The 27,028-nt window shown below is 40.6% G+C and overlaps 2 protein-coding genes across 7 annotated transcripts in view; both read left to right on the plus strand.

Annotated features, from left to right (window-relative positions):
* Positions 1-10,476, plus strand: NSMCE4A (NSE4 homolog A, SMC5-SMC6 complex component). Its single transcript, XM_051619383.1, has 11 exons — positions 1-417; positions 1,704-1,784; positions 2,363-2,493; positions 3,486-3,637; positions 5,677-5,776; positions 7,139-7,229; positions 7,717-7,811; positions 8,518-8,566; positions 9,205-9,296; positions 9,823-9,914; positions 10,390-10,476. Exons 1-10 carry the CDS (start codon positions 132-134, stop codon positions 9,904-9,906), a joined length of 1,161 nt encoding a protein of 386 aa, XP_051475343.1. The 5' UTR covers positions 1-131; the 3' UTR covers positions 9,907-9,914; positions 10,390-10,476.
* A 1,454-nt stretch (positions 10,477-11,930) lies between these two features.
* Positions 11,931-27,028, plus strand: part of ATE1 (arginyltransferase 1) — an 81,065-nt gene continuing 65,967 nt past the window's right edge. The window contains exons 1-7 of one of the 6 annotated variants that reach the window (XM_051618889.1): positions 11,931-12,074; positions 12,884-12,947; positions 13,287-13,349; positions 14,007-14,110; positions 14,921-15,193; positions 21,062-21,294; positions 22,969-23,097. In XM_051618889.1, the coding sequence (XP_051474849.1) occupies positions 11,972-12,074; positions 12,884-12,947; positions 13,287-13,349; positions 14,007-14,110; positions 14,921-15,193; positions 21,062-21,294; positions 22,969-23,097 (969 nt within the window). In that variant the 5' untranslated portion in view covers positions 11,931-11,971. Of the gene's footprint in view, positions 12,075-12,485; positions 12,669-12,883; positions 12,948-13,286; positions 13,350-14,006; positions 14,111-14,920; positions 15,194-21,061; positions 21,295-22,968; positions 23,098-24,114; positions 24,244-27,028 lie in introns of those variants that run through there. The other 5 variants (XM_051618890.1, XM_051618891.1, XM_051618892.1 and 2 more) reach the window with 5 other exon arrangements.

The following is a 27,028-nucleotide window of genomic DNA, read 5'->3' on the forward strand; positions in this document are numbered from 1 at the left end:
GTCTCCCCTGGCAGCGGCGTCTCGGCGGCCTCGGCGCCTTCCGCGGGGCCGGGCCGGGCTGCCCGCTCCTCCCGGGGCGGCGGCGGCGGCGCCTCCTCCTCCTGGGGGGCAGCCCGGGGCTCCCACCAGCGATGTCGGAGGCGGACGGAAGCGATGGTCTCCCCTCCTCGCCCAGCTCGGGGCGGGAGCGCGGCCGCCCCTCGCTGCCCTCCACCTCGCGCCACGAGCAGCAGCAGCGGCTGCTGAACCTCCTGGCCGGGGAGGAGGAGGAGGAGGAGGAGGAGGAGGAGGAACAACCGGAGGCGGCGGCGGCGGGAGAGAAGCCCCGGCGGCCGGAGGCCAACGAGGAAGCCGGCGATGAGCGTAGCAGGAGAGTGATCCGGAACCGCTACCGGGAGCTCATCTACGACGTGCAGCGTAAGCCCGGGGGGCGGCTCCCGGTCCCGGTCCCGGTCCCGGTCCCGGTCCCGCCGGGGGCAGCCCCGTCCCGCAGCCCACCTGCCATCCCCGGGGCGGGCTGGGGTCTGCCCCTGCGGGGATGGATGCCCCTTTGTGCTGCCCCTGGGTGCCGGGCAGTCGCTGAGGTGCCAGGCTGTATCGCTTGTCCTTGTTGCTCGAGGAACTTCTTCAAGCTTTCGTGGGAGCTCCCAAGTTCCTTGGGCCGCTGAAGTGTTGGGCCGGTGGTTAGGTGGGAGTGTGTCTCCCAGGAAGCGTTTGCCTGCCCAGGGATAGGGAGGCGGGGAGGGATTGACCTGGATGTAACGTGGGTCACTGCATGGATGCAGGGGAACGATTAGCCTTAGACCTGGGTGTGTGCTGGAAGCCTCTACTTTTGCTTTCACGGTGCTGGAACTTTAATTTGAAACTGCAGATGGTCGTATCTGCCTGGACCAGACAGTTACTCTTTGGCTTTCCAGAAGGGGCCGTGGGATTTTTAGCATCTCTCTGGATAGGTGTGTTAGCACTTCTCCCACCTGTGTTGGGAGTGTGCTGCTTTTCTCATGAAAGCATGGCAATAGTTGGTTGAGCAAGCTCTGCCAAATTTAGCAACCTGTGGGGTTGGTTGTTTTCTGCATCCTTGCTAAGAGGAAGGGTTGTTTTTTACAAGAGAATAATTCACTGCAGTTTATGCATGATCCAGTCTGTATCTCTGCAGAAAAGCAGTGGTATGGCAGTGCATGTCCTTAAAAGCAGTGCTGTGAGCAGCTGTTCAGACCTGAGCATCTGAGAAAGCCTTGTTTAATCATGTGTATATCAAGATATAAAAGCAACTGTGTTTGACACAATGACTTCCAGAAATCATCAAGCATGCATGTTGAGGGGTTTGTTTGTTTCTTTCATGAACACCTTCAATAACTTATGGTTAGGAAGAATAACACAGAGAAAACTTTGGTATTTGGTAGCTGCTTTGAAACAGACATCCATATTTTACTGGGACCATGAGAAATCTAGGCTCTGCTACCAAATTTAGCCATGCAAGTCTTATTCCCTTGAAATAAATGGAAAATTACTACTTCAAACTGAGTTAATGCATAAGCATTAATAAAGATGGACCCTACATAACCCTGCAATTAATGTACTATAACTATATTCTGTATTTTTGTGTGTATGATGGGCTGTAAACCAGCCAGTTTTGATTAAGCTGTATGTATGTATTTCTATATTCAAGTAATTTATTATCTCATTTGTGTCCCTTTTGCCAGAAAATCGTGAGGATATGCTGAGTTCAAAAAGCAACAGGCTGACAGAAGCTTTGGAAGAAGCCAATAAACTGTTCAGTGGAGGTAAAACAAATTCTGTGGTCCTAATTGACAGTTGGCTGTGCCTGAGGAGATGATACCTTGTTAACAAAAAAGCGCCACAGAATGAAGCTGAGGTCCAAGTACTTTGTCAGAATTACTAAAGTATAACTTGAAATAGATGTGTTTATTTGAAGACAAAGTGTTTGAATAAGCTGATATGAGAAAATAAATATATTGCTTCAGTGTTTATTTGCTCTTAGAAATCCTACTCCTTGGTTTGCCTTGATTCTGTAGCACAATATATATAAGCAGTACATGTAAAAGGTATCAGTGTAGAGGGGTTAATTTGGAGAGATGGAAAATGTCACTGAAAAATGCATTTTATTCTTGAAGATAATGTGTTATTTTTCCATGCTTGCCTTTGTCAGTGTCATCCTCCTCTTTTTTTTCTGTTTTTAAAATGCAAATAACATTCTAAGTATTATGTCAGTAATGGAGCTAGAGGTCATTGTAATAAAATGATTCACAAAACTCTATCTTCAGGGTAGTCTGTATACTCAATTTTATGATAATGTTTTTTGTAATCCTGTGTTATTAACATAAAATCTTCTCTGTAACAGTTTCCCGTGCACGAGAGGCAGCACTGGATGCCCAGTTTCTGGTTTTAGCATCAAATCTAGGAAAGGAGAAGGCCAACGAGTTGCGCTCTGAGATGACAGCATTTGATTCAGTAACATTTGCAGAAGACTTGGTGAGTTCTAGACACTGAAGTTGCCAACAGTTTTGCTAGAGGCCTGCCCTGTTTCTTACAGAATCATAAAATGAAAAAGCCTCAGATTGTCAGTACAGGGCAGGTCTGATGGAATTTAACACTCAGGAATTTTTTAAATTAACTTTCAGGTTAGTGGTGGTAACTTTCTTAAACTACGTATTAAGCATTTTCAGTGTTGCATTTATTACAGTTCAGTCCATTCATGCACTTAAGGTAGTCTTGTGCACTTTTTTCTACTCAGGGTTTTGTAGTTTCTCAGTTGATTCTACGTAGATTTTTTTTATCCTGTCCACTGCTTTGTATGTTTTGGATGCAGCTCTCAAGGCTCTGTGTGCCACTGACATGAAATGAGACTTTGGGTTATTTGCATACTTTTACACTTGACATGTTTGTCTCTTTGTACTGTGTTTGGGTGGAAGAGTCAGTGCAGAAGAGCTTTGAAGCAGACTCTTTTTCTCCCTGAAAACTCTCTTATGTTACAGTAGATTAACGAGGATTCTGAGTCTTTGGACAAGTCTAGCATTTTGCAACATAAAAAACCATTGATTTAAATGTTTTATTAAAAAGTTTTTCCCAGACTGGTGGATACAGGGTTCGGCCAAATAAGTTGTTTTATGGTATTTGAAGAGCTAGGTTTCCTGGAGGTATGTGTTGTTCAGGACCTGTGAGAAATCTTAGCTTTGTAGTACCATTTAGGTAATGCTTTGCTACTTCATACATTACTGAAATTCTGTTGGGATATAGGCAGTTTTATTTACCACTAGCTATTTTTTTCATTGCTGACACAAGTCTGTACTGGAGTATTTCTCTGTTTTCACAGTATCTTCAGGGAAGTCAAGGTTCTTATCCAGTCATATTAAATATTAATCTAGCAGGATACCAAAATACACCTTAACACAGCATTTCACCATGGCAGTATCTACTGATTGTTCTCTTAAGTGAATTTTCATTGCAGCTTTTTTCTTTTGTAGCTAACCTTCATGGGCTTAAATCGTGTAGAAGTAGAAGAAAATGATAGTGATGCTGAGAGCAATTCAGGTGGCTACTTACCTAGTAATGCCTGGCATAAACTGGGAGAAGAGGCAGAACAGTACTTCAGAAGAGCACCTTCTTTTCACTATATGTAAGTTTATGTAAGGAAATAGTATATACCACAGCACAAGCTAATGACCTTAATTGATTCTTACCTTCAATGCTCTGGGCTTGAATAGAGTTTAATCTTGGGTCGCAGTCATCAAGAACTTCTGTGTGGTCTCTGTTCTTATGGTACAATGAACTCCTTGTCTCTAAAATATTTCTCTCTTTGATTTTGATTTGGCTTGGCTACAAAATAATCTCACATCTAGTAGAGAGAGCAAGGTATTCTTGATACACTTGTTTCAGACCAAAACTACTGGAAGTGATCCTCTTTCCTTTAAAAGCTCTCTCTTCCCTTGTCTTTCTCTCCCTGTACAAGCTGCAGCCAGAATCGTGAATAGAGCAACCTCTGTTTTTCTTTGACAGACAGTTCTGGAAGGCCAGTCCCTCAGGGTCTATATATTTTACCTAATAATTGTATTATCATAGAGATCAGCAGTTCTTGTACCTCTGTGTTATGGGTTGTTATAACCACCTGATTACTGGCAAGTGCCCTTCTGAAGAATCAGTGTCACCTCTGTTTATGTGTAGGCAACCCATTTAGTAGGAGCTTCACCACCACGAGAGCAGTAAGGTGCTGGAACAGGTTGCCCAGGGCGGTTATTGATGCCCCATCCCTAGAGGTGTTCAAGGGCAGGTTGGATGGGGCTTGTGCAGCCTCTTCTGGTGGGAGGTGTCCCTGCTCATGGCAGTGAGGTTGGAACCTGATGAGCTTTAAGGTCCCTTCCAACCTTCACCATTCTATGATTCTATAACTTTAGCTGCTGTCAAGTGACCCTTAGTCACTTGGCTTACAGACAACACTTCAATTTAAATCTCTCCAAGTTGGCCTACAATAGCAGGATCTAGTTCAATTAAGTTCTCAACAGTAGAGCTGACAAAATATTATTCAGTTGTCTATGTTTTTACACTTGTCCCACCCCAGTAATTATCTCTGCAGTTGTAAGAAAGTTGCTGAATATACTAACTTGAACATACAATATCTGCTATTTCTTTTTGGATTGCTAATAAAGATAACTTAAGTGCTAATTGAGAACAAGTTGTATGCTCAAAGTGATATTTTCCAATAATTTTTCTAATCTTCAGAGAAAACTGGCTGCAAGAAAGACTTATTTTGTTATTAGTTACATTTTGACACCTTAGATAATGATGGGCTTCTTTTCATGGAGAATGTGTGAATATTAGCAAGGTGTTCATTTTAAATAATAGACCACAGTCTTCAGTTTAGGAAAAGAACTACTAATTTCTGACTCCTTTTCTGAGGCCTGAGCTACTTTTTTTTTCAGCCCATAACTCCTGAAATTGAGCAGTTGCAACTCACAAGTGCTGCAGAATGTTTTGGTACCTGCTGAACTAATTTGAGTTAGTTGACACTCTCTCCTTTAAGCATCTAACTTGGTGGAGATTCAAGGCAGGCAGAGTTAGGAGCCTAGTCAATGGGGAAAGATAAGCACTCCAAGAAAGTGCCTAAATCTAGCACCTAAATTACACTCATGTTGTGTAACAACAAACTTTGGGTTTCTTCTTAGAGTACTGAATGTTCCATTGATTGACTGTCTTTTCAAAATTTGTTTGGGTTTTTTTGTTTGTTTGTTTTTTTAAAAAACCTTTCCACAAACCTGAACTTACAGAAACCAAACAGTAGATGAAAAAGACATAAATATTGTATGGAGGGAGTCTTCTGGCAGAACAGTTTGTAATACATTTAGATGGAGCTATGGGTAGATATGAACTGTATACTCTGTTAAATTTCTTTACTGGTTTTAAGAAAAGTAGATCTAAATTTTCAGTTTGAAAAAACCTATTTGTATAATTGCATCAAATTTTGTACATCCTGTTGATGATTCTGGTATGAGGTTGCCAAGATATATCGGGAGCAACTTTTGAGGCTGGTTGTGATGAGGCTTTATTTTTAGGTATCAGTCATTACTTTGCATTTTTACCAGGACATGAAGGAGTAGATGGCTTTCATAGCATACAGTGTAAAACGTATTTCCATATATGTGTTGTTTCTGTTTTGGTTAGGTTGGGATCTTTCAAGTCTGATCCTCCTGTACCAAGGCAACGGATCGAGAGGCAGAAAAAATCTGCAGGAGGAGAAGGAAAACGGGCAATGCCTGCTCAGGTTTGTGATGCATGACCTTCATTTGTGATTTGTTACACCATAGCTGTTATAAGTGACTTCTGAATCTTTCTGCTCATGCTTTAAGTTTTGTAGTTATGAACTGTGTGGTACTAAAGGATTCAGAGTTAATTACTGGCTTCTTGATTTGTTTTGTGTAGACTGCAGTATTTAGTTGAGTGGAAGCAAATAGGATTTCCAGATTGATGTCAAGTTCAGAAATAAGATTTAAAGACTGTTTTGTGTTTTTTTTTTTTCAAGTTCAGATTAGCTTATTTACTCTGATGGTTGTTTCTTTGAAAGGAAACAAAAAAGAAACTTCTTTAGCATGTCTTCAATTTTTATTTAAAAAGTGTCTGTGTGGCATTTGCACAGATACTGTGATTAACAGTGGCAAACTAATTAGTTCACTCATCCACTATTTTCCTTGCTTTTTTCCCCTGTTCTGTCTTACTCTGGCAGAAAAGCAAGTCTGAGAATACTTGGAGAGGGGCTTACATTTGAAACTTTGAAAAAACAAACCATGTTGTTCTGGGGAATCTCTGGCTCGTAATTCCACTACACGGGGGCAAAACATTGAGGTTGTCTTTTGAAATACAGCTGCTTCATGGTGATCCAAGTAGTGACAGAAATTACTCTGAGTCATTTTGGACGGGGAACCAGAGGAGCTGGAGGGTCTGAGGGCCGCGTTGAGAAGTGTGTGACTGGTCTTTGTGGTTTGTGTGTCCATGTGTATTAGATACATAGTTAATGTGTGAAGGTGTCTGAAGCTTCCTTTCTTGTGAGGTGGGCAAGGAGAGAGTGGTGGTTGAAAGGAACAGCAAACAGGTTATTTCAAAAGTCAATTTGGTACTCTGCTGGTGGCAGAACTTGGAGGATTTGGAATACCCTGGTTTACAGACAATGAACAACCAATCTGTAAAATCACAAAAACTGTGGCCTTTGACCACGTCCAACTTCATGCCATGACGTTTCTTACACATAAACTTAGGTGCCTTTGCTGAAAAAAGGATCTTAAGGAACTGCCTGTCTATGCTTAGAAATAAACTTCAGTAAACTCTCAGACCATCCTCCTAAGGGTAACCCAGTTCCACAGAACTATTGGGAAGCAAGAGCAGACCTGTGAGTAGGCTCAGAACATACAAACTGTGGCCTTTCAGTTTGATCTTGTAAAAAGGGACTTAATTCCTAAATCGTTCTGTAAGTTGACTCATTATGCATCATCAGTGTATCTGTAACCATGTGTGTGTGGCTTGGACACAAAAAAAGCATCTCTTATGTTGCTTGTTTATAAAAGGGCCTTTTCAAAATTCTTGCCTTACAACAGTGGCTTATTTGAGGTAAAACTGTGTTTCTTTTTTGCAGTTAAAAAAAATGGAGGAGTCTCATCAGGAAGCTACAGAAAAAGAAGTAGAGAGGATCTTGGGATTATTGCAAACTCATTTTAAAAATGATCGTGAGTATGATTCTAATAGCTTTTAAAGCAGTAATTTGAGAAAATAAATACTCTTAATCTTCTACAGTTACGAGTGGTTAAACTGTAAGAACAAAATTAGGTGGAGTTTGGAAGCAGAAATCTTTATGGTGAAGGATATATACTGACTGTATTTTCTATGAACACTTACCAGTTACTGTTTGATTGCAGAGTAAATGGAATCCTACTGTACCCTCTTATTAGAGCATCCTCCTTTTTTACTAGGCAAGGGGATAGTCTGTGTGTGTGTGTGTGTGTGGCAAAAGCTGGGAAGAAAATAACATTCCCTATAAACTTTTGTTGCTTTCTGCAGGCAACTTGGAATTCAGCTTTGTAACTAAATTGACATAAACATTCAGGTAGCTTTTGAAAGAAGCACTGGCTTTCTTTAAGTTTGTGTTTACATGTTTTAGCTCTGTGTGTAGCACCTGTTTTTTGTTTGTTAACGACCCCCTCTTTGCACCTCCAGCGGATACACCCATTTCCTTCTTTGATCTTGTGATCGATCCCAACTCTTTTGCACGCACAGTGGAAAACATCTTTCACGTGTCCTTCATTATAAGGGTAAGACACGACATGTTCTTGAAATCTTATTTTAGATACTGGAATTATCTAGAAGTATTGATTTCTTGGTTTTGTGGCTTCGGCGTAGACAGATTAGGATTTTAATATTAGGAACTTCAATTTGCTTTCTACAAACAAGTCTTTGATATTTTGGTAATTGAATAAAAGAAAGCAGTTCACTAATTTTTAAATTTTTCAACTGCAATTTTTAACAAACACAACATTAGTGATTTTTTTTGCTGTCAATATACTTTTCAAAAGGATTCTAGTTCATATTGTGTTAAATTATAGAAGAACAGTAAGAGTATAGCAGAGTTGTTGAGATTGTAGGAAAGCATGTCAGTGCAGTGTTATGTTCTTATTGAACCTGTAGATTTGCACTTCAAACTACACTTAGTTTGTATAATAAATACAATGAATTTGGGAAAAGAGAAAAACTTAATTTTTTTTTACTAAATTCAGGTTTTTAGTGAATAGTGGTGTGATTTTGAAAGGTTAACATATGTAATAAATAAGAATGATTTTTAATAATCCAGCTGACCCATATCAGTTGTAATAAGTGCTGTATCTAAGTAATTGTACTTTTTTGGTGTGTCAATTAAAGAATCTTTATGTAACTGTTTATGATTATGTAATATTTATTAGAAATGTGAGATCTCAGTGCATTATCCTAATTTCTGAAAGTTTTAATCCTCCTGTCTTTTAGGATGGTTTTGCAAGAATAAAGCTGGATGAAGATAAATTGGCAATAATAGGTAAAAATAGCTTTAAAGGACTACAACAATTTTTTTGTTACAACATTGCAAATCAGCTGCATCTTATGTGTGTACAAAGATATAGGAATTTTTTTAGCTGCAAGAGTAGAGTTTTGGGGATGTGCAATGAATGTAATTGAAATAATTACAGACTCATTCTATTAATGGAAGTAGAAGGTTATTACCTTTCCATTTAGGTGATATTTCCACTAATAAATATGTGAATATTGTTATAATTTGAGAAAAGATATTTGTGTGTGCAAGAAGTCTCCTTTGTCTATCTGAGTTGGGAGCTACTGCAACTTCAAAACAGTTGGAAAATAAATGCTATCCTCCCTATAAGGTCTCTGGCTTTCATTCCCACAGGATCAATGGGATTAGGACTTTTTTGGGATTTCATAGAGGATTAAATACTTAGGTCCTCCTGGGACTCTTGAGAAATGTTAGTTTTTAAATTTTTAGGAGCTAAGACTAAAGAAATTTCTTAAGCATACGGTGCAGGCTATTACTGGTAAGAGACTGGCTTAGTGGAGGGTGTAGAATTTATTTGCTTTTTGTGAAGCTTTTTTGTTGCTGGAGGAAACTGACTTGACAAGTGTCAATTTCATACAAGTATGAAAATACTGTATTTTGAACAGAGCCTTCCAAAGACAACGAGAGGAAGGCAGATCACCGCAGTGCTGGAGCACGGAACCAGGTTGTCATAGCTCTGAGCCATCAGGAATGGAAGGTACAATGGATCCCACATGATACTTGTGATTAATTTTATTTTCCTTAAGAGTAACAATGCATCCGAGAGCTATTTTGATAAGTGTTCCTGGATATATGTAACTGCATTTCACTTCATGGCTTCCAGAACAATCACAAATCTAACTCGTGCTTTTTACTGCAAGAAAACTGAGAATTGGGGTGGCAATTTAATCTTTGACCCATGAAGCCTGGTCAGTTTAAGTGCTTTTAAGTTGTGCAGTGACTTGCCTTTACTCTTTTATCTGGGAACTGCTTAAGTGTGGAGTCTGTTTCTTCCCTTATACATGATACTTGCTTCTCCTCACTGTTTGCTGTTTGTAGTAAATCTTAGACAAGAAGTAGTTTTTAGCAGATAGAAATTGTCACCTGTGTCCCTCACTCAGAAACTTAGTGATTTGAACATGTTCTTTATTATGAGAAACTTTATGATTTACCTGGTGGTAACTTCAATTACATTGAAATAGTTCAGCTCTTGTAATGTGCATGCTCTTGTCATCTCTAACCAGGAGATCGTGGAAACATATGAAATAACAGAACCCATGATTAGCCCTCCTAATGACAGGAAGGAAGATGAAATGGAGATACCTTAATTATTCAAGTAAGTTATTTTAAGAAATCAAACTAAAGAAGGATTCAGTGCATGAGATCCTTATGCATGTGGAAGAACTGCAGGGCAATTACTTGTGACTTAATCACCCTGCTTGTAGTTTTTCTGCATTTATAACTGGAACATTTTTATATTCTTGATCTCTTTGTGGAACAAAATGTCGTCTAGTCTTCTATGCAGTCATTTACTGGGAAAACAACCCACCTTTATTTTTGTATTTGATGGTCAGTTAAGTAATATACTTGTTAATTTTGGAACTTTATACTCAGAATGCAATCATGTGAAGAATCATAGCTTAGTTTTTTTTAATTACAGACAGCTGATGTTAGTAATGTAGTCTGAAGAAGGACTTGTGAAGCAGGAAGGAAAGTCAGCCTGGTTCCCTTTTATTGTCACAGTTGTTTGCTAAGTTCCAAATTTAATGTATACTGTCTTACTGCCTTCTCTCTTTTTTCTTTCCCCCTAGGTGCCTTAAAGAAAATATTTTAAAATGTGTTCTTTAGAAGAGATTTTATATGTATATATTGTAAAATTAAATTTATTTTTCTTGGAACATCTCGACACTTTATATAAGCTGTCTTGTTTATAACTCTCACAGGGTTATTACCATATACTTTCTGTTTATTATGGTTTAGTTTACTACTTATGTAAAGGAGCACCTCTGCTATGAAGACGGGCTGAGAGAATTGGAGCTGTTCAGCCTGGAGAAGAGAAGGCTCCAGGGAGACCTTAGAGCACCTTCCAGTGCCTGAAGGGGCTCCAGGAAAGCTGGGGAGGGGCTTTTCACCAGAGAGGGCAGTGACAGGACAAGGAATAATGGTTTTAAATTGAAAGAGGGGAGATTTAGGTTAGACATCAGGAAGAAATTCTTCACCATGAGGGCAGGAAGGTGCTGGAACAGGTTGCCCAGGGAGGTTGTGGCTGCGCCATCCCTGGAGGTGTCCAAGGCCAGGTTGGATGAGGCTTGTGCAGCCTGGTCTGGTGGGAGGTGTCCCTGCTCATGGCAGGGAGGTTGGAACCTGCTGACCTTTAAGGTCCCTTCCAACGTTCACCATTCTATGATTCTATGAAATGCTGTGTCCCTGTTGTCCCTTGTCTCTCCCCAGTAGCTGCCTGCAAGTGGAATTTATGTGGTTACCCATCTCTGCTGGGATCATCTTGTTATGGAGATGATCTTGGGTGCTGCAGGAGGAACTGCTCCTGTTCTTTCTGCTCTTACTGCTCTGGAAATCAAGCTGTGAGTTGAGACATTTGGTCTCAATTACAGATAGAAATCACTCCTTTTTTTTTCCCCGAGTCTGTCGGGTGTATTTGTCACTTAGGCAGGACAGCTGTCTCAGGCCATGAACACTATTTTCTTCTAAGCAGATACAGTGCAGCATCTGTACATCTCCAGACAACGCAGAGGAGCAGTGTCCCTGGAGTTCTTAGGCTCCCTTCATCCTTACCTCGTCCAGCCTTGCTGGCCAAGCAGCTGAGGTGCCGAGTGACCCCCCCGTCCTGCTGCCGGGTCGTGTGTCTGGGGGCGGATGCCATGCGCTGGGGCTCTGGGGGTGTGTGCGGAAACACAAGTTTGATCTTTGCTATTTTTTTTAAATCTCTCTTAACAAAAAGCGAGCCGCGTGTCGGTGCCAACCGGCCGCCTCCAGCGGGCGGGGCCGGGGCCGTCGGGCGCCATGGCTGCCGCCGTGGTGGAGTACCAGGGCTGGAAGGAGGGCTACCGCTGCGGCTACTGCGCCTCGGAGCGGGGGAAGGTCTCGGCCGGTGAGCGGGAGGAGGCGGCGGGACGGGACGGGACGGGAATGGGCGGGCGGGACCCGCGCCCCGCGGCGGGGCAGGCGGCTGCCCTCACTAAAGATGGCGGGGCTGAGGTGTGGTGGGGGGGGAAGCCCGCGATAAACATGGCGGGGCCGGCGTTTCCGGTGGGCGATGCCCGTGCTTTGCCCGTAGCCAAGATGGCGGCGGCGGGCGCCGGGCGTCCCGGGGTGGCGGGGGGTGCGGCGGGCGGGCTGCGCTCCTGAGGCGGGCGGGCAGGGGGGCACCGCGAGATGGCGGCGGCTGGCAGCTCTCCCAGCATCGTCGAGTACTTCGGCGGAGAGGATGGCTACCGGTGCGGCTACTGCAAGAACGAGAGCGGCAACCTCTCGCACGGTGCGGGCCGGGTTGGCGGGGGCTGATGGAGGCCTTGCGAGGGGGCCCGGCTGCCTCCCCGGGGCCGGGGCGGGTGTCGTTGTCCCGGCGCGGCCTTGGGGTCAGCGGGGGAGCCGTGGTGGGGCGCTGCTGCGGTCTGCGGGCGGGGAGGCTCGTGCGGAGCGTTTTGACGGTGCCGCCGGTGCCGCCCGCAGGTCCCGTTTTGCACCTCGGGTGCGGCCGCCCCGCCTGGCCCCGCGGCCCGGGCTCACCCCCACCCCCGGGTCAGCGCCTTAGCGGCCTCGGCCCGCCGGAGCTAAAGCTGTGGCCGGACAGGCCTCGGCTAAGCCGGCTCAGCGGGAAGCGGAGGGGTGGGCTCATCCCTGGGGAAGAGGGGGCAGCGCCCGGGCTCTGCCGGGCTCCGGGGCGGTGGCTTTCCCGGGGCTGTCTGGGAATGGCCCCTGCCGGGTTCTGCTCCTCGTCCGGCTCCGTCTTCCTGACTCCCCGCGGCGCCGGGAAGGGGCAGTTTTGTGCTGCTTTCCTGGCGTGTCCCTGCGAGAGAGGCCAGACTTGTAGCTGGCACAGTCAGAGCAGGACAGGTGATCGCTGCCCAAGGTTTGTGTCGTTTCTGTTTGCTTCACACACAAATTACTCTTTACAGCACCACGTCATGAGATCTGTGAATACCCCCAATCCTTGGGACGCAGCCCTTCCAAACTTACCACCAGCTGCTCAGTTCTACAGTCGCTTTTCTCTAGAACTTCCCGTATTTTCGTGTTTTAACGCCGAACTGTGGTCGGTCAGGTGTAGTACTGTGTCGTTTGTTGCAGGTATGTGGGCACATTCGATGACTGTTCAAGATTACCAGGATCTCATAGACAGAGGATGGCGAAGGTAAACTTAAAAAGAAGATACAGGGCTGTCTTGTCAGTTTAGATTCAGTGTAGAACTGAATCAGATTTAAAACTAAGGTCTGTGAAAACGGTTAAAATAGCTTCCATAAGGAACTGAAATAGATGTATTTGTCCAGTGCTCTGTGGCTTTTTGTAACATGACACTGTTGAACAGGAAAATAATCTGTTATTTTAGTATAGCAGCAAAAAGCTGAAGAGCTTGCTTCTGGACTTTTGTAATATGTAATATTTTTATATTATGTTAATAGGAAGGGTTAGTCTTCTATTTGTAGGACAAGCAATAAAAAAAAAATCAATACATATTTATTATTATTTTTAGAAGTGGAAAATACGTCTACAAACCTATCATGAATCAAACATGTTGTCCTCAGTACACAATAAGGTAAGAAGCTCAAAATATGCTGCTGGAAGTCATTTGACTGCTTCGTATGTATTTAACCATTTTGCTTACTGCTTTAAATGCAGAATAGTTGAAAAGTTTACCTACTTCTAATGGTATTTTGGATTCTAAATAGATGTGGCTGGGTTTGTGCAGGGGGATGTGAGCAGCTCAAGGTGTTTTCCTGAGAGCAGTTTGCCAAGTGTGTACCCTTGCCTTTTGCTTCTGGGTTGCAATCCAAGAGTCCTGTGATTGCTGTCTTGCTGACTGGTTGCAGGTGAACCAGTATGTCTGTGTCCCACAGACACTGCTTGAGTAGCCCAAATAAGATAGTCTTGCCTGCTGAATAGGTTTGAATAATTGTAGATACTCAATTCTGGCCTCTGTGGCCAGATGCTGTATCTGTAAGATGGAGAGGTGATTTTAGTGATTGTAGTCATATACACACAAAACATGCAACAAGGAATTGCATTATGCAGTACAAGGCAATATAATTTTATTAACTCAAAAGTGTTGATGAAACATTTCACCACTGAATATAGGGAAAGTTAAGAAATAATTAGAAAATGTACATAGAGTGTAACTTAAAAGTGGTTTCTCAGCACTTTTTTCAGAAATAATCTTCCACAAAAGGTCAATCAAATTTTTTTTCTTTTGAAGGTGCCAAGCTTTGCATTTTCAGATCTCCAAATCTCACAAGAAAGTTCTGAAGAAAATGTTGAAATTTATTTCCAAAGGAGATGTTTCGAAAGCACCCAATGAAGGTAAGAAATTCTTGGTGTTTGAAAACCAGCCCTAATGTTTGAAAGGAGAATCAAATACCTGCCCGAGTGATCTAAAGGCTAAAACCCTTTGATTTTTGTACAGAGGCTCCTTTATAAAGGTCTGGCTTGGTTGTGTCTTTACAGTTTGTTTTGAATCAAGAGTATGAGGTTGCCCAGAGACCAAACTGTGCAGCTGAGTTACTTTGTTGAAGAATATGTTTCCTTTTTGTGTACACTGGCTTATTTTCTTTTTCACTTTGGGCATGTGCTTACTCTCTGGGTGCCACAGAGAATCAGCCACTGTTTTTAACCTCTGACACGAAAGTGCTAATCTGGAGAGGACTGAGGAGGACAGTGGGTGGCAGAGCAAAGGAAGGGCAAACAGGGAAAGGAGGGTTTTCTCTCCAGGTGATTGAACAGTCACACCTCTTTTATCCAACACTAAAACCAATTGTTCTGGAACTTGTGTTGTTGGTTCTGAATCATTACAATTTGCCACTTTTGTATCTGCGTGGGTGTTCTTGTGTCTTTGTTTGCTTGTTTGTTTGAAGTTATGGCATGAAATTAGTTGACTGTCCTATTTTTCATAGAGAAAATAGAACTGTTGTCATCAATGAGTTGGTGCTGGTGTGATCCAGGGTCATAAAGAAAGCTTTCTGTTTTCAGATGATGCCAAATAGTCACTTGATCTGTTGGAAAGCAGTTGTAAAATTGGAAAGAAGTTAATTTAATATTAGTGTTAATTGTGCAAAGTGTGAGCAGTGGTTATAAAGAGAGAAATTAACCTGTGCAGTTTTTAATTATTTACAGAAGAACCTATGGATTCCCATATAGAAGATGCAGTTGTGTGTGATTTTGCACACAAAAGTGAGTCTCAAGTCAGTCAGTCTGAACTGACTCCCTTGAGTGTGGATCACACAGAGCGGGTGGAAAATGAAGATAAGGACACTGAAGAGACAAAAGAAGAGGTGAATGAGCAGAAGGTGGAATCAGGTTCCCTTCAGATATGTGCAGATCAAGACAAGCCAGTCCCTGGAGAACCATCACATTCGGCTAAAATTGTCCATGCACCACCTAAGCCAGGTAGTAAAATTTTTGGTAGTAATTGGAATATACTATTATGATTTCACATGCTGTTGAAGACCTTTTTATCTTGCCTAGTAATTCAGTAATTGTTTCTTTTTACTCCCTATACTCTTGCCAGTTTCTGGAATTACAATGTATTAATTGAGAGGTGCTGTATGTTACTTGTTTTCTTAGTTGTTTCCTGGAAGTTCCATTCATTTTGATTATATTAATGTTTTTATTTTAGTTATTGAGAACACGTTATCTGCAGCTGACAGTTTTCTGTAAGCTGCTTAGATTGAGATCAGATAGGTCAAGGTGATCAAAGCTCCTCAGGCACTGGGACCACTTTCCAGTTTGGGAGAACAAGATGTACATGCAGCTTTCCCTTTCCTCTAGAAGATGTGGTGACTCAGGCTTTAGGTACCTTCATGTACCTTGTGCAAGACAAAGAGCTGGACACAGCTTTGGCTACAGGAGTTCTAGTTACTGAGTTGGTTTAAGGTTTAACCCTGTGTCTTATGCAGCAGTGGGAAACCAGTTTAAGACCCAACAAAAATGCCCTAGGTACTGTTTTTATATTAATTAACTTCTGCAGGTCATCTTTTGGTTATACAGATTGCACCATCTGCACCCCAAGGATACACCTGTGTGAAGAACTTTTTTCAGGTTGTATTTCTTATGCATTCATAGGCTGTTTGCCACAAATCCAGCTGGTACTGGAAATACACCGAGTATGTGATTGTGTTTTTATTTCTTAAAGGAAGTTGTATACATTCCTGCTGATTTAAAAAAACAAAAAAAAAACCCACCCAAAACAACAACAAACAAACCACAAAACCCTGCAAAAATATAAGCACAGATACTTTTGGTCCTCTGTAAGAGTGACATTTTCTAGTTGAGCTTTTTCAGCTGTTGGAAGCTTGCCTTGTGTTAGGTTTTGGATACTTTTAGATAAGAAAAGCAGTGTCAGAAGAGGATATGAAATTTTGAAAAACTAGTGGTTTTGGTGCATTTATGCAATGCCACAGCTCTCAGGTGTCAAAACCTGAAAGTTTATTAATTTCTAGAGTTTTGTGTGAAATTACTTAGAATATTGATGGCTTTTTTTATTACAATAATCATCTTAATAATGTGGTCACTTTTTTAGTGGGGAAGTTATCCTTCAATCTGAGTTTTACATTGTAAATTTTTCTGAATTGGTGTCTCTGGGCTGAATTTGAACATGAAAACTACCCTGAAAAAAGCTAATCTGTCTAGTCTTTTTTGTGTATGTTGTCAAGGTACCCATTGCTGTGGTACCAGAGCCTGGGATCTCCATCTGCTTGCAGCAGTGTTAAACTTCCCATGCTGCTTGTTGTGACAGGGAAGAACTGGTCACAGCTGGAGGGTGATCTTCTGTGCAGTGGGATCATGCAGAGAATTCCATGAGTCCTCAAGGGAAAAAGAAATGCTGGAAAATACTGCTACCAGGATGTGCCTGCAGAGTGCTGTGGATTGCCTCTGCTTCTCTTCTGTCCTGGCTTCCTTCCTGTGGGACATGGGGAGTTTCTGGAAGGAAAATGGTCAGGGGTGGATGGATTATTGCCAGAAGAATTCATTTGACCAACAGCCTGCACTGGGAAAGAACACAGAATTGCTTACAGGACAGGCTGAGAGAATTGGAGCTGTTCAGCCTGGAGAAGAGAAGGCTCTGAGGAGACCTTAGAGCACCTTCCAGTGCCTGAAGGGGCTCCAGGAAAGCTGGGGAGGGACTTTTCATCAGAAAAGACAGTGATAGGACAAGGAATAATGGTTTTAAATTGAAAGGGGTGAGATTTAGGTGAGACATCAGGAAGAAATTCTTCACCATGAGGGCAGGAAGGTGCTGGAACAGGTTGCCCAGGGAGGTTGTGGAAGCCCCATCCCTGGAGGTGTTGAAGGGCAGGTTGGATGAGGCTTGTGCAGCCTGGGCTGGTGGGAGGTGTCCCTGCTTATAGCAGGGAGGTTGGAACCTGATGATCTCTGAGGTCCCTTCCAACCTTCACCATTCTATGATTGCATGATTCGTTGTGGTCCAGAGCTTGTCTTGTCTTACAGATCATGTTGCCATTTCTGCACAGCTTCTACAAAGGCCTCTTCAGAAAAATGAAGGGTTTTTTTCTGCATTGCAGTTAGCAAATACATGGTGGGTAATGTTAAAATCCTGGTGAAGACTGGATATTTTAGAGTTTCTCCTTCTGTTGGGACACCATAATTACTAGTTTTACTCCCCTATTGCATGTTGTGCTGGTAATTTTTAGAACTTCCAAGTACTTTTTCTTTCACAAAGATTTTTGTTTTCTTCTATAGGTTAATTTCAACTAACATAGTGGAGTTTGGCCTTGATAAATGTGTGTTCTGATTGGTTCAGATTTTCATCAGCATAACCAGGAATTTTGCACCCAAACAAAAAGGAGAGTCAGAAACGCTTGATCAGAAAACCAGTAGTGCTGCATGGAAACAGTACAGTTCCACATTCCTGGAAAACCTGTCCAGAATTTTTAATACTATATTTTGTATTTTGAATTTATAAAATGCAGTCAAAGCTTTTGTAGCCTTCAAATAGTTTATATTTGTCATGCAAATTTTCAAATTTTATTTTTTTAATAGATGTCTTCTATTTTTAATCTTATTTTTTAAGTAGATAATGAAAAACTTTGTGTTAACATTGTTTTGGAAGCAAGCTAAGTGGGCATTGACAGCAGATGGCAGCCTTGGGTAAAGATTATGTATGTAAACCTGCCATTGTTTTGAAAAAGGTGAGGTCTTCAGTTGTGTTAAGAATAACATTGGGTAAAACTTTAACACTGCAAATACAGATAAATAAAGCTTGAAACATTGTTTCAAAAGAATTTGGTTTACTCCTATAGAGGAGAAATACTCATAACTGTGCTTGTTTCTTTGTGGAGCTGTTGAATGAGGTATAAAAGTGCACAATAAATGCACCAGGAAGCTTATCTAATTAGTCTTAAATTAATTTTATTTTTTTTTAGGGTAGGCGGTGTCACAGGTCAAATTTAGTTTAAAATTTTCCAGCTAGAAAGATGTTTATTTTTCATCCTGGGAAATGTAGACTTACTTTCTAAAAGATTGTTTAATTGCATTTTATTCCTTTATAAACAAAACAGGTCATTGTCCTATAGGAATGATGGGCTGTTTCTGCACAGTTTCAGATAGAAAAGAAGGTTTGCTTATGTCTCCTTGCACATTCATTGTTTTAAGAACTTTTACTTGCTAACTTAGAGCTTATAGAAGCTAGGAGACATGAAACAGATCCTGACACAGATGAAGCACTCATTCTTCAAATGTATCATGAGTATTTTAAATAAACTCTTCCTCTGACTTGTTTGCCCATGGGCAGGTCACATAGTATCTGTAATTTCTTAATAATATTTATCCCTTTCTGGTGAATAATTTTAGCTGTATGAATGAAAGACACTCACAAAACCTTAGCTGAGAGGTAAGACCACTCAATCATCAGATCTGCTAGTGCAATTGTAGGGTGTCTGAAGAGTGCTGAAGTGGTATTAGCTCCTTTTTTCTAAGTCCCTGAGATGCTGTCAACGTTTCAGCTGTTGTGGAGTCTGCATGGAGAAACTAGTCTGGGAATTTTCTGGGTGAGCCATGAAGAGCTTGCTACTTTCTTGCCCCAGGAGGACACTTACAAACTCTGTAAATTCTTTATGGTATGAACTTTGAAAAGAATAGCCTGCAGCCTTACTGGTGCTTAAAAGTTTATCCCAGTACAAAGTATTTTGCCAGTTCTTTGATGTATCTATTGGTAAAGAAAGACAAAGGCAGCTGCTGTGAGGTCTGCAGTTCTTTGCAGGTGAAGTGACTTTAAACACATCAGTGAGCTTTCAGAATACCAGTGCTCTCACCATTTCCAGTTTGTGGAAGGATACCACTGTTCCCATTGTCCATGGCATGGTCTGAAGCAGGTAGAGGACATGAAATATGTCATTTTTGGCTAATAAGTTACAGGTAAGAAGAATGAGCAGCAAAAGGAGATCTGACTACACTTTCATAGGAGTGCTGGGAAAAACAATTTCCATGTAATTTCCAATTTCCTTCAAAAGAGTTAAGTGGGATAAGCTGTAGTTAAGTCTGGGTTTGGAATCTTCATATAAATGTTAACAGAGTTGGAAATGTCTTCTTCCTAATGCTTTAAATGAAAGCAGCTCACCATTCAGGGTACTTTCTCATTTGAAAAAATAAGTCTACAAGTTGCCAGTTGTATTTTTGAAATACATGGATTTTGGGAGGAAGCTAATGGCATAAAGGACTTCTTCAGCAGTTTGTAATAATATTTCATAGAATAATATAATATTTGTTGCAGTTTTGGTTCTATGCAGGATATATGACTATATTTCCTTACATGGGAGTAGTTTTTTCCACTCTTGATCTCTTTCTGGAATTGTTTATATTATGTTTTATTTTATTTTGGCCTGCAACCTATCTACAACTGCCTTGCAAAGTAATAAAAAATGCAGAGCTAGAGGTATTTTGTGTGACATTAGCTGGCTGCTGGTGTGATTTTTGAATACAGCTTTCCCTCTGTATGGAACTTCCAAGAGCAGGTGCTAAGCTGAGACAGGTATTCCTTGAAAATTGATGATTTCTTCCACCACTGTTTTCAGTAGTGCAGCAGATTCATGCAGCTCTGACACAGCTCCTGGAGGGAGGTGTGGTGTTTAGTCACTGGTGTGCACTACATGGAACAGCCAACAGTAATACCCACATTTTAGACAGAACTGAGAAGTGTTAGCCAAGTGTTTCTTGCTTTTTGTAGTGCTTAGAAATTTGACTGTATGGATTTGCAATCAATATTGATTAAAGTAATACAGTCTAGAGATAATTTGTTTGGTACCCATCCTTTCAGTGCATTAAGTGGGTACCATGGGCACCAGCTGTCTCTCTTTTTTTTTTTAATTGAAGAAAATTCTGTGTTATCTTACATCAGCTGAGAAATTTGGACCACTTGAGTTTTTATGTGTGCATGTCTTGGGATTTCTGTTACTTTAAGACTGAGTTCTTGTACTGCTGTGTACTGCTTTCCAGCCTGATCCATTTATTTTTCCTACGTTTGACTTTTCTTTTAAGTAAATAACATTTCACAAATAGAACATTATGAATGGCTGATCTATTAAAGACAGAGGTAAATTGAGAAAAGTGAGTCAGTGAGTTAAAACATTGAATCTGAATATAATTTCAAGCAAAGATGTCAGCTGAAGTGGCCTTTTACTCTTCTTTTACATCACATTAGTGGTATTTCCATGTACTGCATAAGGTGACAATAAAGTAAACCCTTTTTCTACTGCATTTCTACTGCATTTACTGCAGAAGAGACAGGAGTCTCTTCTGTAGCCACCTGGGTTTCTAATGCAGTAGAACAACTCTTTAGGAATCTGCCTTGGAGGTTTTGTAGTTTTGGTGTTTTTTTCCTTTTAGTATTTCAGGCTGATCCTGTAGCTACAGCACATCACTCTGCCATGTATCAGACAGGAGCTTTTCTTTGTCTCTGGGAGAGGGATGTGGTGTAATGATTTATGGGCAGATTTTTCAGACTCTTTTTTAAGACAGGGAGTATTTTCCTTTTTGTTTTTAAATATAACCTTGGCTCTGGGATTGAGTCATGGTCAAGGTGTTTCCATATCAAAGTGCTGCTTTAAACAGCTGTAGGGGAAATGTCATTGAACCTTTGCTTGGCGTTGGGCATTGTTGGCAGTTGTAAACAGGAGAGACCATGTTATGTTCAGACCACAGTTTGCAATTAATGGTCGTTTTAACAGTTTCTTTTCTGTGATTGTGTAAGAGCTACCTGTTTGTTGCAGAATGTTTAATTCTTTGCCTGTGCCCTTGCAGGGAAAGGGGCTGACCTGAGCAAGCCGCCGTGTCGAAAAGCAAAGGACATCCGGAAAGAGAGAAAACTGCAGAAGCTCCTTCAGAAGCAGATGTGCACGTTAGAAGGCTCTCAGCTTCAAGCAGGAGATCAAGTTCTCCTCTCTCAAAACTCTAAATCTAAAACAAACCAACCTAAAACCATTGAAGACTTCGTTTTTGTCTCTTTACCTGATGATGCGCCACACAAATTAGAGGTAATGTCTCGTTCACTGTTGTTGGAGGTAAATTCAAGTCCAGTTAGATTTTTAAATGCTCAGGTGTTGAGTATCTGGGACTTTATGGAATGATTATGGTTTAAATCTTGGAATAAATGTGGTACTGCATGGTGTTATCTATGGTGCAGCTGAGCTCTGTGTAACCACAAGAGGGGGCTCTTGCACTTGTAGTCGTAACAGAGACCAGTACAAGTTACCAAAATAACTTGTGAATTTATGTTGTACAGTGTGACTGGAACATGAAAGACTTGAAATGAACTGAGTGTTGAATGATGAGATTCAATATTTAGTTCTGCAGAATATAAATACTTAAACTAACTTTACTAACAAATCTTGACAAGAAAGCAGCAACGGTTCATAAAATTAAACAGATAAGAAGAGAGCTGCTCTTTATAAATGTCTTTGATATCTGTTGATGTCTTTGGAAGCTGTAAAAACGATGGTGGAAAATTTTGCTTAACATCCTGGTTGCCATTAAATCTATTAGTGATATGGAGACAGTCACCTGGAAGACTTTTGGGCTTTCTAAGCCATAAAACATTTTTTTTTTTTTTTTCCCCTGGAAGCTGAACAACCATCTGAATAGAAGTATTTTCTTGGAGTTACTATCATCAGTGATGGTATTGGAAGTTAAATGTTGAAAATTCTTTGATAATTATTCAAAGAGGTAATGATGGTGACTTAATAGATTCACCCTAAATAACTGCCAAGAAGCCATGAAATTGATCCATCTCACTCCTCTAGATTTTCTGGTGACTTGTGTACCAGAAGTATCGTGGCTTTCTCTGAACATCTTCATTTAGAAAATGAGAGGAGAATTAAAAGGAAGATGGTTCCAGCAGTGTTGTCTCAGATTATCTTTGCCCCTTACTATGACTGTCAAGTGTGTTGTTTTCTTGTTTGGTTGGTTTTGGGATCAGAACCCCTGCTTTTTGTGAGAATAGAACCATACTGAAAAATAAGTGTTTTTTGAGATGGATGTGTTCTTAAATATGCTTGAGAAGAGAGACACTGTTGCTTAGCATTCTTTTGGTAAGGGAGCAATTATTTTTACTAATAACAATTTCTAATGTACAGATTTTAAAAAAATGATTCTTTTATTTTGGTGTGTGTGAGGATGATGGTGAGGAAGGCTGATGACAATTGCAATTAACTTGTAATTGAACATGGAAACATTGTTTCATCTTCCTCTTTCAATTTGAGACGTATCAAGAAATCCTCTTGGGATTAGTGCAAAAAAAGTGGTCTTTGTCTAAAGAGCACAGACATGAGTCTTCCAAATGCATGGGTCCTTCAAGTATTTTTCAGTATAATGTGAAACTCCAAGAGAAGACTTTTGTAAGTACAGAAGGTCTCTTTAAAATGTCAGTCTGCATACCATTTGTGGGATTATTTCCTGTACTTCTTCTATAGGCATTTTAGTCATCTTAATTTGCAGTTTGAAAACTTTCTGTGTTATTCAGTGTAAATAGAAAAGCCTTCAGTAGCCTAAATTAAGCTGAAGAATTAGAAGGCTTTTGGCTGATACTAATTCAATTGTTAGGGCCCTTGTGTGGAAGTAAAAAATTCCCTCTGTTGTGATGTTTGTGTATGTATTAATATGTAGTTCTTTCATGATACTGTAATAATAAATGTGTTTAACTTCTTCTGAAGGTGAGGGTGGTGAGATCATCTCCACCAAGTTCACAGTTCAAAGCCACATTTCAGGAGTCTTACCAGGTCTATAAACGTTACCAGATGGTTATTCACAAGGACCCACCTGATAAACCAACTATAAATCAGGTCAGAAGGCCAAATGAATTTTATGCAAAGCTCAACTTCCCCTCCATTTTGTGTGTCTTTTTTCTAGAAGAAACAAATGTGGATTTTATATCCATTGTGTACTGAGGAGCATGTAAAACACTATCAAATAAAATCAATGTCCTGAAAGTGCAAAACCCTTTTGATATCTCATTTGGTCTTAATTGCAGACAGCAAAGTTAAAGAAGATACATGGGGTTGCTATTGGGTAAGAGATGGAGAGGATGAGACTTCTGGAGATAGATATTATGGGCCTTATAAATACAAATCTCATGAGAACTAAAACCAGCTGAGCACTCACCTGGATAACTAGTCTCACTGGCTGTGGTTTGAATGCTTCCACAAGCATGATCAGGGCCAACACGTGAGTGAAGAACTTATCACACATACAGATTGTTGGTTTAAGGTTCACAGAAGTTTTATAAACCTCTTGGTTTTCAATTTAAGCCTTTCAAGAAGTGATTAGTGCACTCCATTTAAATTACACATTGTTACTGCTTCTTGTAATGGCCAGACAGTGTGTAATAGTTAACTGACAGACATAGAACCTCTCTAATGCTGTAAAGAAAAAAATTGGAGAAAAAGTAAATGTAGCAGGAATATACAGTTGCTAAACTGGGGCAATGAGCAATGTGCCATTAAAAAGAATACATCTGAAAAGTCCTTGAGAGACAGCACAATGAAAATAAAATTAGTGGATGATTAGTTAGATAAGTTGGTCAAAAAAAACGGGTTGAATAGACTGATGCTTTGAAGTGTTCCAGTGTTATGCAATTTTTATTGTTTAATGGCAGTGTCAACAGCCAATTTTAGCATGGTGCTGGCTGTCAGCCTTCCCCCTGTAGGAGGATTTTCTTGTTACTATGTCTAAAGTAGGAAACTGACTTCAGAGGCTTTGAAGTGGATAGGAGGAGATCTTTCACTAGCCTTACCTTCAGAAGCATATTATCTGATTATATGCACTCAAAATAGTATGCTTGTATTTTCCTTGCTCTGAAGGTGAGGTTAGTACCTGTCTCCTTTGAGGACCCCCAGTTCAAATCATCCTTCAACCAGTCAGCCACTTTATTTGCCAAGTATCAGATGGCTATACACAAGGATTCACCACCTGAATGTGGCGAAAATGAGGTACAGTTCACTGCATGCACCTTCTTGAAAAGCTTTTTATAAATACATAGTGGAACAATGGGAAATGGTGTCTCTCAGAGTGGTTCTGAATAGTAAAATACTGGAGTTTCCATTTGGGAGGGAAAGCTTCTGTTGCTGACTTCAGCCTGGGGGAAATGGAGCTGAAGAGTCAGGAATTATGCACCACCATGACTGAAAAACTGATGTTAGTAATGGGTTGAGTAGAGCTGCTGTTTGTGTGTGATTTGTACATCTCTGGGACTGAGATTTCCACTGGAAATGGGATAATGGTATGGAAGTGCTTTTTCGGTGGCAAAAGCATCTTCTGTGCTTTAAAGCTGTTTGGTACCTTTTCCACATTTCTCCTTAATTTTTTTGGGGTCTTGTTTCATTTAACAGATGAAGGGGTGTGAAAGTTAAAAATCTCCCTTTTATTCATATTTTATTCCCAAGCATTCCTCTCAACTGGACCTCATCTTTGCAGTAGAAATAGTGCAAAAATATTCCCACCAGCTGGTCATCTGAGATTCAATGATTGTATCTTGGATATGAATAAAACCTGCTTTCAAAATGGTGTTTCCAGGATGCTAATCCTAATCTAATAAGTAAATTAAAAAACCAAAACAAATTACTGGTGGAGTTCTAAGCCAGCAGCAGTTCTCCATTTCTCTGGCAGGTGGCACAACATTTTCATTAGCAGAATTAATTAACTGCTATCTTAGGTCTGTAATTTCTATCTACTCCAAATCTAAGACTTCAGTATTGACCAGCTGTCTAGCCTGACTTCTCTGTTCTTGAGAGCAGGACCTGCAGAAGTGATACCTAGCAAGCTGGAGCTGCTTTCCTGGTAGAATAATAAAACCACATCACTATTTTTGGCTTTAGTTCAAAAAGGTGTAAGGAGAGCTTTTAGTTTCTTTTGAGATCTCTGTAATGCTACTGTGGAAAGCCATAAAATTTATTGCACTTTGTTTTGTAAAATAATAGGACTCATAACAAGAAGTAGTAGTTTCTGCCCTTTTTATAAGGATTGCCATAAATTGGGTTAAGTGTAATAAGATAAAAGTTGGAAACACACTGAGAAAGATGGAGCTATCTACTAGATTTTTAACAGGTATGACCTGGCCTGATTAGGGACTTGATTTAATGAATATATTTCAGTCCTAATACTTAGCTACAGCATGTGTGCCACCATGGTTTTTCTCTAAAAATCTTGTGGCTGCAAAGAGGGTGGTAAAAACTTGTTATATTTTTTAATACAGTCACAACATCATGAAGAAGTAAGGGGGAAATCATGATGGCTGCTTGAATTCTGAAAAGCAGTTAGTTCTGGGTTCATCTAACCTCTGTGTGGGTCAGAGTGCAGTGTCTGGTGTAGGTTTGGGTTTCATGACCCAGGGAACTTCATTAGTCTGGGGGAGGAAAACTTAAAATTATTCATTAAGGACAGTTCTTGTCACCACCTTAAGGTGTAAAGTCTTTTGTGGGAATTGCTGTTGAACAGGAAGGAGATGGATTTTTGTGCATCCTGCTGATATTTCAGTGGATTTTTAACCTCCACTTTCTCCTTGTTACTTGCCATAGAGCTGTACTTTGAGTGTGCCAGCTAGAAACACACACCATCTTAGGTTAAACAGGGAGAAAACAGAAAATACAAGTTGTTGACTAATCGGTGTTTTTTATCCGTAAGATCTGTGGAATTATTTCCAGAGATCTTTGGCCAGGGAAGCTGTGGATGCCACATCCCTGGAAATGTTCAAGGGCAGGTTGGATGGGGCTTGGAGCAACCTGGTCTAGTGGGAGGGACCCCAATGACAGGGCATTGGAACTAGATGATCTTTAAAGTCCCTTCCAACCCAAACCAGTCTGGGATTCTGATTCCTGCTCTGCCTTCATCTTCTCTCTCTGACATCACGTTTGTGTAGGCTTAGTGTAATATTTCTGGGGAGGCATAAGACCTTCTCTGAAGCTCCTAATAAATGTAAACACTCAGTCTGATGCTGATAGCTTTTAATTTAGGTCTTTTTTTAGCACTGGTGCATTATCTTGTGTGCTTGTGTGACTATCTGGTTAGGACGGTGTTTTTATTCTCAGTTATTAGGCACTAAAGCTCTGTCACTTCAATCAAAAGCATTTTGTATTTGATCCCTGCAGGAAGTTACCTGAAGAATGCTTTACACAAAATGGATTTTGATGTAGATTAGAAGCCCTTTTAAATTTTTTTTAATTTTTTTAAAAATACTGAATCAATGCAAGAGGAGAATTACCTGAGTCACTTTTAAGAACAGAAGATACCAAGTAGGGTAAAACTGATCCAAGATATTGAGAGGAAGATTAGAAAATGCTATTTGAAAGACTTCAAACTTTTTCTTCTTTTTCAAACTTTTTTAATATTTCACACAGACATTATGGAGCCAAGCAGTTCTTTATGTAATGGTAGAATGAAATTCTGTCCTATATATGGGGCTTTTTATCAGGGTCATAACAAGTCTGCTTTGGGCTTTAACCTGGCAAACATCCAGGATATTTTTTTTCCTTCAAAAATTAAATTTAGCTTTTAATCTGTACAAGCTAATAGAGAGAGTCCTGCACATTTTTGTGTTTGAAAAGTTTCTAGTTTAGGAAAAGGGTTTAATTTTATATTTGGCTGAACACTTCACATTCAAAAACCTGCCTATGTTTAAATTAAAAATCCAGCAAAAATTGTAATGGGACATATTACCAACTTCTTTTTTGGAGTGTATTCTTTAGACTGTTGGCATTGTACTGTCTGCCTGTATTAGCT

Source organism: Apus apus, chromosome 4 (assembly GCF_020740795.1).
Source record: "Apus apus isolate bApuApu2 chromosome 4, bApuApu2.pri.cur, whole genome shotgun sequence".
In the NCBI taxonomy this organism is placed as follows: domain Eukaryota; kingdom Metazoa; phylum Chordata; class Aves; order Apodiformes; family Apodidae; genus Apus; species Apus apus.

Excerpts from the sequence above, each read along its gene's own strand:
- NSMCE4A (XM_051619383.1), top strand. The coding sequence starts at position 132 with ATGTCGGAGGCGGACGGAAGCGATGGTCTCCCCTCCTCGCCCAGCTCG. Across the intron at positions 5,777-7,138 it reads AACGGGCAATGCCTGCTCAG|TTAAAAAAAATGGAGGAGTC; the intron begins GTTTGTGATGCA and ends TCTTTTTTGCAG. Across the intron at positions 9,297-9,822 it reads TGAGCCATCAGGAATGGAAG|GAGATCGTGGAAACATATGA; the intron begins GTACAATGGATC and ends ATCTCTAACCAG.